The sequence below is a fragment of the Hypomesus transpacificus genome, chromosome 18, assembly GCF_021917145.1.
Source record: "Hypomesus transpacificus isolate Combined female chromosome 18, fHypTra1, whole genome shotgun sequence".
NCBI classification, from domain to species: domain Eukaryota; kingdom Metazoa; phylum Chordata; class Actinopteri; order Osmeriformes; family Osmeridae; genus Hypomesus; species Hypomesus transpacificus.
The window spans coordinates 5,269,418-5,280,960 of record NC_061077.1 but is presented as its reverse complement, the minus strand read 5'-3'; the positions used below and the strand labels follow the sequence as shown (position 1 = coordinate 5,280,960).

Sequence of the window (11,543 nt, the reverse complement as noted above, 5' to 3'; positions counted from 1 at the left end):
ATCCCTTGTGGGGTAGTGTGCATGGTTGCATGAGCGATCATGCACAAAATCAATAAATATGCAATTCATTCACTAAATGCTAAGAACAGACCACAGTCTACTATTCATTGTTAATTTGGTACCACACCATGAGCCAATGAGAACCGCTCGCCAGATGAAAAGGTTGCGATGAGCAGAATCAGGGCACTGTATGAGACCGGAGAGGTCACTTCATTGGCAGTCTATGACATCATCAACCCTACAGAGATCCCGTTGTTGATGTCAATCTCCTCTATCCTGTTTGTGTCATAGCAGATGAAATGTGGGTCAGTGGCAAAGAACTATGTTACTGTTCCACCAGGGACTTTTTAGAGGTTGAAGAGACTAGGGGCTTAGCTTAGCCCAGACCCTTTTGTCTTTTTTTATACATGGCAAGGACAAATAAGTCACCTGAGATGGTTTGGTTGGTGTGTCAGACATTTTCAGCCATGTTAAAGGGAGGTCACATTCTGACGACAGCTATAAAAATAGGTGACCTCTTGGGCAAAGACACAGACCCACTGCATCCCAAGCGCGAAATACAAGGGGTTGCGTAAGAGCGTGAGTAATGGCTGAAATGCAAGTTTCACGGCGAGTGTGTGAGACTTTAGAGCCCTGTTATAGCTAGGTGGTTGTGTGGTGAGGACTGAAATGAGAGGCAATCTCTGTGGCCAATGGCACTCATGTTGTAGTATTACTGTTAGCCACTTGGTGTCACTATAACATAGTCTTGGAGAACGGTACTCACAAGTTGATCGGTAGTAAATTTGTCTTGTTAACTTAATTAGGTATTTCCCATAAACACTTTGTGTGTACATAAAGAATGTGGCACGTGTGTTTGTTGACTGAGCGTTAATACTCTGTAACTTTACACAAAAGCGCCCTTCTCCTCTTTCAGCCCACAGCCCTCCTGCCATGTGACAGGCTGAACTCATGAGACGCCTGAGAGAGCAGTGAAGACATCAGGTGGTCCAGCAGTCCTTCAAAGAGCTCCACACAGCTCCCTACTCAGCCATGTTACTGTCCTGTGTCTTTACTTTATGAACACACACAAGCGGTACACAGCTATCTGTGAGCTCGACAGACTGGATAGTAGAACCCTCTCTTGTGTCTCCAGTGAAGAGATATCAAGACAAAGGCTCTCTGGCCTTCACACTGCTGTTGGGCCAGAGCTAGTGGTCTGTGACCTCCCACTCCAGAAACACGTCCCAGTCTTCATGGTCTGGAGCCTGGACAGGGTGAGTGTTCTCCCTTAGCCTCCCAGGCCACGTGATCCATGGAGTGTCACCCCAGAAGCTGTTGCAGCCATCTCAAAGTGGTCACATTTGGATTCAGACAATAGTTACAAAAGCAACAACATTTGTAATTTGCATGCGCTAGTGGGGTAGAAAATGATGTAGACACAAGCCCTTTCAGTGATTCGTCACGCTGTACCGTTCATTAACACTGAATTTAGTGTGAAAGTAACGTTCCAATACCACTCCTCCACTGTCCATCGCCACTCTCCCCCTCTCTCTCTTTTTCAATCTCTGTCTTCATCTCTGTCTCTCTCCCCTCTCCAGTTTCCTCCAGTGCATGGTGTTATGTACTGGAGGAGGCTGAGAGCAGGAGCCCCAGGGGACCGGAGGTTTCAGAAGGGGCTTCTCCTTTCTCTGGGCCAGCATGGGCTAGACCGGCTGACAGCTTCCTCTCTCTCTCTCTCTCTCTCTCTCTCTCTCTCTCTCTCTCTCTCTCTCTCTCTCTCTCTCTCTCTCTCTCTCTCTCTCTCTCTCTCTCTCTCTCTCTCTCTCCTCCCTCTCTCTCTCTCTCTCTCTCTCCCTCTCTCTCTCTCTCTCTCTCTCTCTCTCTCTCTCTCTCTCTCTCTCTCTCTCTCTCTCTCTCCCTCCCTCTCTCTCTCTCTCTCTCTCTCTCTCTCTCTCCCTCCCTCTCTCTCTCTCTCTCTCTCTCTCTCTTTCTATACAGAGACAGAGGCACTAACAAGGGTTCTGGGCTCCTACTAAAGTCATGCGTGACACTGGAGTTCAGTCATCCACTACTAAAAGTTTCTGCAGTTCTGTGGCTACTTAGAACAATCCTCCAAACATGTAGGAAGAAATTGTAAATGCTTTGTGTGTGTGTGTGTCTTTGTTTGTGTGTGTCTCTGAGAGAGAGAGAGAGAGAGAGAGAGAGAGAGAGAGAGAGAGAGAGAGAGAACTCCTTCAAACTACTATCATATATTGTGCAACAACCAAATGTATGGCACTGTACATGTTTGCACATTGCACAGTTGCACAATTGAAGTTCATGATGAAAACATGATTAGACCTTTTACAGCTCTTTGTGTGTCCACCCCACACAGTCCCCTCTGGGTCTCAGTGAATGGACAGTTGAATGGCAAGCTGCCAGACAGACAGCATGCCGACCCACTGTCTCTGTTGATTTGAGGCAGATGAGGAGCGTGCAGCGACACCACCAGACGCAAAGTGGTTAATGATGCGTGGCTGAGTTGACAAGGGTTACTTAGAAAGAGAAAGATGTGGGGGGTGGGAGAGAGAAAGAGAGACTCGGTTTGAGAATCGGTTGATCATTGTTGTGGTTCAGAAAGCTGTTAATGTTGATGACGTAGTCAACAATCAGACCGAAGGGACACTGGACTGAGGCTTTTTTCTATAATATAATGTAGTTTAATACAAGTCAGAAACAAGAAATTGTAGAGTTATTGCTCACATATGACCACTAACATTCTTTCAAGCTGGAGAGAAAACAAATAATAACTGATGAACAGAATGTGGGCATATCTTGAGTCCTTTCCTCACGGCATGATGCGGTAGGCTTCCATCCTACTGTACTACACTATTCAATGGTTCAATGAATGAGACTTGTGAACGCGCTTTTTTAAAAGTGAGCGCGCATTATCTTTCTCCAGCTGCCGACTGGCCGAGTTCCACGGCGTTGAAGAGGGGAGAGGGAAAGAATAGGGGCTAATGGTACAGCGCTCTATTGTAGCAAATTACGATCAGTAAAAAAAACTTCATGCGTCCCCAACAGTCAAGTGGCGTGCGTGACTGTCCCGCCGCTCAGCTTCAAGGAAAAAGAGGAATAAAGTCGGGAACACCGTTTGAGGTCATAGTCGAGTGAAACCGCTTCCCTACTGTTTGCAATCCAGCCTTAGCGCCAGGAAGAGGGAGGTTTCTGCAAAGCAGGAGCAGGATAAGAACTTCGTCAAAATGCAGGGGGCTTCGACAACTGGTAAGTCAATAATATAACTTATTGTGGTTCGTGCCATTATAGTTTATAATCATTCATGTTGCGCACGAAAGTTATGTGTTTCTCACTAAAGACATCTGTCAATATGTTATCTCTGTAAATCATTGTTCGACCAATACATCTCAAATCAGAAATATGCTGCACCAAGTGTGACCAATTGTATTTAGTTGCTTCATTATTAGTGTTTAAGCATACACTTACATTTGTGCTTGATGTTCTTGAGAAAGAGACCCAGATACTTATGCCAATGTCACCATCCACGCCTCACAAGAAGCTGGTGGCCAACAGCTTGGGCAGCTGACGGGGCAAGAAGTTGGGTTCGATACAAAACCCCAAGGGGCAGCAGCCCTGACGTCATCACTACCCCAGTGCAGTGCAATTTGAGACATAGCTGTCCTCAGCCTTTCTGTCTACCTCTTTCTCTACATAAACGCACACAGTAATGTCTTTGACAGCGTCAAATAAGCTATTTGTAATATTATTGGTTGACTGGAAATGAAACCTTGTGATCATGCCGCTCAGTGGTGATGGTGGTAATGGTGATGAGGATGATTGTATATGGTCTGAAGGTATATTTATATTGGCTATAATGAGGACTGCTATGTTGCTCATGAGATTCATATGCAGGCTCTTATCAGGAGGCCAGTATGCAGACAGGAGTCAGTAACAGACTGCGTGTGTGAGTGTATGTATAAAGCCTCAGTGTTCTTCTCCATGTGAATCCCCATGCCTGATGGCTCACACTGAGGAATGTGATTAGAGTGTGGAGGACAGCAACCAACTGGAGCAGGAGAGGAGTCTCTCTTGAATGGTGTGGAATAACATTATAAGTGTGTAAAGAACTGTGTGTGCGTGTGTGTGCGTGTGTGTGCGTGTGTGTGTGCGTGTGTGTGCGTGTGTGTGTGTGTGAGAGAGAGAGTTTCCACATTGGGTGAGGAGGATCACTTACTGTGCAATGAGATTAGATGTGAAGAGTGACCTAAGTGTGAGCATTGGCATGTGCACCCCAGTAAGATGGAGCTTTGCTATTAGGTTATACGAGTGTCAGGGCTCTCCAACCTCTTCAGAGATGTATAGTCCTGAAGAGGTTGTTTCTATATGATATTGGTGCAAACTAGTCGGATTGTTCTCCCCTGACTGGCATTTCTGAAACTACAGGCAAAGGCCATGTGCTCTATAGTTCAACTTAACATTTGGTATGGGCTTATAACCAAGAGGGTCTTTTCTTCACTGGGTCAACTGTACTACAGAGTTACTGTGAGAACCTAAACTGCATTAGACAAACTAAATCTTAGCACAGACATGTAGATGAAATGATAATGCTCAGACAAAGAGGCACACAGACTAACCAGTCTGGACAGAGAGAGGGAGAGAAGGATGGAGTGGTGATGGGGTCGTATGAAAGGTTGGGGTGGAGAAGATGTGTTTGTTGTGGGACTCTGGGGAAGGATTGATCTGGTATCCTCCCGGCTGCTTTCCACCAGACCAGCAGTCTGTCTTCTCTATCTCCCACACACTCTGTCTCTCTCAGGCTAGCAGACCTCTCCCCTCCCTCCCTCCCTCCCTCCCTCCCTCCCTCCCTCCCTCCCTCCCTCCCTCCCTCCCTCCCACACTGTCTCTCCCGAAACTTTTCTTCCCCTTTTCTCTCTCTCTCTCTCTCTCTCTCTCTCTCTCTCTCTCTCTCTCTCTCTCTCTCTCTCTCTCTTTCTTCTATCTCTCTCTCTCTCTCTCCCCTTCCTCAGCTGTCAGATGAAACATGGACATAGTTGTTCTGATGCCCGACGCCCCCCCCCCCCGACAATTTCCTCCATGTGGGAAAAACAACCCCTCTGAGCCATCCCAGCTGAGTGTGTTTGGGTGAATCTTGATGTCAGTGTACAAGGGAGGGGCATGGGCATCCTAAAATCTCTTCTTCAGTCAGTGTGAAACAGACTTTGTTTTTGTTTACTGAGGCACAGCTCTGGATTCCACATTCATGTGCCCGGCAGTGCATCCATCAGCTCTTCTTGTCACATTGACTTCACTGTTCAATCAGCCCTCTGAAGCTCATACAGTATCTACTGCTTACTCTGTCTCACTCTCTCTTTCTGTCCCTCTCTCCTTCTCGCTGTCATCGCATCTCATCTTCCATCTGTCTGCCTGTTTCTCGTCTGTCTTTCTGCCTTTCTGCCTTTCTGCCTTTCTGCCTTTCTGCCTTTCTGCCTTTCTGCCTTTCTGCCTTTCTGCCTTTCTGCCTTTCTGCCTGCCTGCCTGCCTGCCTGCCTGCCTGCCTGTCTGTCTGTCTGTCTGTCTGTCTGCCTGTCTGCCTGTCTGCCTGTGTGCCTGTTTGTCTGCCTGCCTGTGTGCCTGCCTGCTTGACCGGCTGTTTGACAGTGTGAGGAGCAGCTTGTTGGTGCAGAGGGTGAATGTGGGTTAAGTTAGTGGGTTAGATGCAGGACAATGGCCTAAGCACGGCAGCCATCCCAGCATGCCTTGTGCTGGCTGACTGTTTATGTTATTTATTATTAACAAAAGCGATTGGGTCCGTCTGTGTTTAACCAAGCCTATGTAAACATCTCTCCCCTGTGTTAAATAAACACTGAACAGAGTGTGGAGGAGAGGAGCAGGGGAGCTGGAGGAAGGTGGGGTATGTCCCTGTTTTCTCATCCTCACTCCCTTTACTGTTTCCTACTAAATCTCTCATGCTTAATTACTTCAGTGTTTTCCTCTTTCAACAACCGGATTGGGCATCAGAGTTCCATGCAGTCTTTTTCTTTCCTTCTTCCCCTCATTTTTCTCTCCTTTTCTCTCTCCCTCTCCCTCTCCCTCTCCCTCTCCCTCTCCCTCTCCCTCTCCCTCTCCCTCTCCCTCTCCCTCTCCCTCTCCCTCTCCCTCTCCCTCCCCTCTCCCCTCTCTAATGGACAGCATGATTCCGTGTCAGAGACACCCAGAAGCTCCAGGCTCCTAGCCTGTGTAACTATGATTTTTCAAATGGCCTTCATTGTGTGGGTCTATGCATGTGTGATCGAGAGAGAGGGAGCCAGAGGAAGCCCTGGAGTGGGCTGCTTTTTTGTGACCAGCCATAAAAAAGAAGTCATTTTTCTACTTGTTGTCCGGAAGGAACAGAAGCCCTTGTCTGGGCTTGCTCGTGGAATGGACTGTGTGTATGGGGTTTGTCTGTGTGTTAGAGACTTGCACGCAAAGCTCTACTTCTGCTTCACTGGTTACATGACAGGATGTCAAATCAAGAGTCTCTTTTTTGTCCTTTGTATTCTATTCTGATTTGCAGCGCAGTCAGAGATATGTACGGTCTGTTCATTGTGTGAGACCTTTTTGTACATGTGCTGAAACGACGTATGGTGTGAATGAATGAGAGGTTGAACATGAACCTGGTGTGGGGGAATGAGGTGCGTTGTTAAGGTGAAGAGTGATCCACTCACAGCCCAGAGGAATGCTCGACGTGTTACTCGGACAGAGTTACACCCTGCCTGAAAGGCTCATCTGGGACTGACAGCTGATTCGCTGTGTGCGTCTGTGGATCTCTGGTTGTGCCTGTCTTTTTGAGGATTGTCATCGTTTTCACAACAGGGGACACATTTGAACCAGTAATTAAAGCTATTGTTACCTTGATTCCTATTTCTCAATAGACGGTTCTTGACTCTGATCTGTCTTAACTGGAATTTGTGCTGACACTACAGCGTGTCTGCCCTCCACATGCACTCGTTACGGAGGCTAGGTACATGATGTGTGGTTTCTATTGTGATGGAGAGTTATGAGAAGGTGTTTAGGCTTCTGTCAGAGCAGTGTTTGATATTAGGATGTTTCTGTCCAGAGCTCCAGTCTTCTCAGAAGGTCACTGTGTTTATACTTGAGGTCCCTTCCAGTAGGGTCTGGCTGGGACAAACACATCCTGCCCCACACACACTGTACACACTGTACACACTCACTCACTCACTCACTCACTTACTAACTTTCACACACACACATTCACACACAGACACACACACACACACACACAGGAGGCGGAAGTGACCTAGTTTCTGTAAATGTTACCAACTGTTGGAATCTTCCAGAGATGGACTTAATTGTGTCTTATTTCCGTGCCACCCAATAAATAAGACCCCCTACTCACTGAGCCGTTGTCCCTCCATGCACACACAGAATGATGAGAGTCAGTTGAAGTGGGTGAAGCAGAGTGGGTGTCTCCACACTCCTTTCTGCGTGTCTCTGCTCCCCAGGCCTGGTGCTGTCTGTCTGGGTTGGACCTAACCCCATGATAAAGGGAGGGGATTTTCCTCGGAAAGTCATATGGAAAGAAAAAAAACCTTAATAGTAAAAGCATGTTCCATTTTTATTCTTTCCCTTTGTGTTTGTGTGCGTCTCTCTCTCTCTCCCTCTCTCGCTGTGTGTGTGGTTTATGAGTTGTGCTCCGTCTTGCACACTGAAAGCATTGTGTTCTTCCTCTCTGATCTTTGGAGGACCTTGCTCCCCACTCTCTGGAGCAGACCTTCCTGTACACAGGGGTGAGGCAGGGGAGGGAGGGATGTAAAGGAGGTGGAGGAGGAAACACCTGTGTTAATGTGCCATGGAGCTGACCTCAGGTCTCCAATCATCATCAACATTATATGGTGGCCTCTCTTTTCTGTATCTCTCTCTCACACACACACAAACATACTCACCGTCTTACCCTTAATCAGTCATTCACAGACATACAGCTTCTCACCTGACATGGCCTTTAAACCATGTTGAAAATGTGGCCTTACTGTTCTTGCTGATAGCAGCTAACAAAGGAGTCTATGTTAAGTCCTCTCATTTCCTCTCCTCTTCTCTAGTCTGTTTATACCCCTTTGCTCTGAGCTCTATTATCACTCCTCTTCTCTCTCCCTCACCCCCCGCCTCTCTCTCTCTTTTCCCCAACTGTGTATTATTCTTTCTGTAACCCAACAAGGCCAGCTTAGCATTTTTCACATTGCTCAGCTGCACACTTCACACGCATCTCAGTGTGCTGAGCATGGCCTCAGGTTTTGTCAGTCTGATGGAAACTGAACTCCTTCCGTGGTCTACTGCTCTGCTCTCTCCCACCAGTCCTAGCCTGCCTCCTCTGCTCCACAGGCTCCAAGCCTGTCAGGTGGATGTGAGTCTGAAGCACCATGGGCTAAGAAGAGGGAGCCTTGAATGGATTGAGTGGAGCACAGTGTCGAATATGTCAACTCAGTAGTAATGTCATTCGAGTTGTGTGAGCTCTCGTGGAGGTTAACAAAATGAAATGCCCTTGAAATTTGAATTGCTGTAAAGTATCTAGTGTCAAACTGAGGGTGTCATGTGACTGGTTAGGAAATATTCTACATGAGTTTTAGTTGTAATTTCATTTTTGGCCTGTGAAACTTCTATTTGGCCACTAGGTGACACCATAAGGCAGCTATACATGTGTAGAATGACATCCTAGAGTCTTTTTTGGATAGTTTATTATGACATTGATCAATTCATAATGTCTCCTTTTGTATTTTTGTACAGTGCAAATACATAGAGAGTTATGTTCTTTTATAGATTATCAACCACAAAGACCATTTTTTTATGAGAAACTTGAGATTAACTTTTTGAATTTCGAACACAGAGACCCAGAGTTTTGTGAGAAGCCTAGCCTGTCCTTGCTGAGACGGGGATAATGCTCACTGAGCTTGCTGACTCTGGCGTGAACTGGGATTCCTCAGGTTCCAGGTCTCAGCACTCTTCCTCTCTGGGTGTTTCACTCCGAAGGTCACCGTGACAACAGCAGACAGATTCTCAGCTAACTCTGCTCTCTCTCTGTCCTATTATAGTCAGCCCTCTTGGTCAGCCATCTATCATGTCATACTATACTTTTGTCTCTTTCTCTCTCTCTCTCTCTCTCTCTCTCTCTCTCTCTCTCTCTCTCTCTCTCTCTCTCTCTCTCTCTCTCTCTCTCTCTCTCTCTCACTCTCTTGCCCCTCTCTCGTGTCTCTCTTACACTCTATAGATCTCACTTCTTTTCTCTAATGATTTTGGGATACTAGATAGGGCCTATTAGGGGAGAAAGTATTACAACTACCTTTTATAATATGATAGGGACGCCAGACAAAAGCCTGTAAGATGACTTGCATTTTCTCTTGCAATATGACAGTTAGTGCCAAGCCTGCAGCTGGCTGTGCTGCTGTGCTGCTGTGCTGCTGTGCTGCGAAAGCCCCATCTAGATCTTCCTTCCTCTCCTGGGTGTCTCACAGGGACTGACACGGGCTACTCTCTGCCCCAGTGTCCGTTTCCCCGCTCCCAGCCCCCTGCCCACCTCCTGCCTGTTCACCCCAGCCCCAGCTCTCATCGCTGGGCAGTAGCAACACCCAGGCCCTGATGAGGAGATGAGGGCTACATCCCCACAGATGGATCCTCTTCCTCTGGCCTCCACACATCTATTTCCTCCACAGATATTTCGAGCTCATATACCCTCATTGAAGCACCAATTCACTAACAAGCAGTTCATTCGATTAACAACAACCCAGCCAGGCAAAAATGTATTAGGACAACCAACTGCCTGAGGCAGCTTTGCAGCTGCTTGTGTGTGTGTGTGTGTGTGTGTGTGTGTGTGTGTGTGTGTGTGTGTGTGTGTGTGTGTGTGTGTGTGTGTGTGTGTGTGTGTGTGTGTGTGTGTGTGTGTGTGAAGGATACTGTCTACGCCTGAAGGGCTTTTTCTGTCTTACCTCCTCCACATGCATTTAGCTCTTCGGTGGTAATTAATTACCTCTGTGTAAAAAAAAAAAAAAAGATGTGAAATATAAAACACATGTATCCAGCCTAGCTTCTATCTATCACAGCTTGTCAACATTGACTAAGTGGGATCATTAAGGTAAGGAACCCACACACTCTTGTAGACAAACACACTCAGCTCCTCCACATGTGTTTGTGGTTGACTGTGTTGCTTCCCAGTAAGACGTGTTTTACACTCGTAACATGCGGGTGATACCTAGTGACACACTCAGTGGGGCATTCCTAATGACAACACACAACAACACAGTCTTTTACAGTAAGGCAACAAAAGAGGGCCACAGGTTTGCGTCACTGTCACACCTTATGACATACCTCAGTCCTACTCTCGGTTTCATGCGTGCGGCTCCTGGAGCAGTGAGAGGGAGGCTGTGCTCTCGTTCACACACATCAGAAGCTTTACATTCTCTGTCAGCTCTCTGTTTGCATAAGTCAACACACAGTGTTGACTGACAGTGTAGCCTGTTCCATAGCGTTTCCAATCACGCCGAGTGGGGTTCAAAGTCTGCACAATCATACTGCATGAATCTAGACTAAACTATTTATAGTAGAAGTCTGAAAAAAACGATTGAATCAATCTTAGTTGGAAGGCTTTTACTTCAAATATTACCGTAGCTTATGATTTCTTTAGAGTAAATGTTTCACATGCTCTGCAGATTGAGCCTCCTACCCTGGGCCCTCAGTGTAAACTGCAGAAGTTAAATGGTATTTCTGGGGTGAGGTGCATTCATCAGTCTGGTCTATAGGGAGTGATCCATCATGTCACCTGACTGGCTGGCTGGTGACAAATGTGCCTCTGTGTGTTTCTGGCTAGAGACAGTCCCTTCAGAGACTTCCAGAGTCGGGGACACATCCATCACCTGCTGCTCCCTGCCTGGCTGCATATGCACCAACCATAGCCGAGTACAACACCTCACACACATGCACACATGCAGATACAGAGCTATCACTGGCACATCTGTGCCAGAGATGGTGGAGGGGATGTTGGAGAAAGGGTGGTTGCATTTTGATCATGTAGAAAAATTCTGTCCTGTGTGATTGGATTTGAGTAAGTCTATGTTGAGTTGTGTGTGTGTGTGTGTGGTTGTGTGTATTACCTTCTGTTGATGCTGGGCTGGTTAGAGCTCTTACCTGCTCTATGCCAGGTGTCCTACCCCGCAGCATCATCTCTCTCTTTTTTTTCTCTGTCTCTCTCTTTTCTGTCTTCTCTCTCTCTATTCCTCTCTATCTACTCTCTCTGTGTGTCTCTCTGTGTATCTCTCTCTGTTAATCTCTACTGAGCTGTGTGTAATCACAGGCCATCTGGGCACTGTAGGGAGATGAGCTTGCAGCTCATCAGAAGCCCAAACCCCACTGAGGATCTCACTACACACACGCACACGCACACACACACACATGCACAAACACACACACACACACATGCACAAACACACATGCACCCACACACCCATGTACACCCACACACCCATGTGCTCACACCTTTAATAGGACCACAACACACAGAAATGGAACATCACAGAAATTAT

General features: G+C 46.9%; 1 protein-coding gene across 2 annotated transcripts in view; it reads left to right on the top strand.

Moving 5' to 3' along the window:
* Positions 1–3,119: 3,119 nt before the first annotated feature.
* fgd (faciogenital dysplasia) overlaps positions 3,120–11,543 on the top strand; it is a 40,713-nt gene continuing 32,289 nt past the window's right edge. For both annotated transcript variants that reach the window (XM_047039798.1, XM_047039796.1), the window contains exon 1: positions 3,120–3,246. In XM_047039798.1, the coding sequence (XP_046895754.1) occupies positions 3,225–3,246 (22 nt within the window). In that variant the 5' untranslated portion in view covers positions 3,120–3,224. The remainder of the gene's footprint in view (positions 3,247–11,543) is intronic.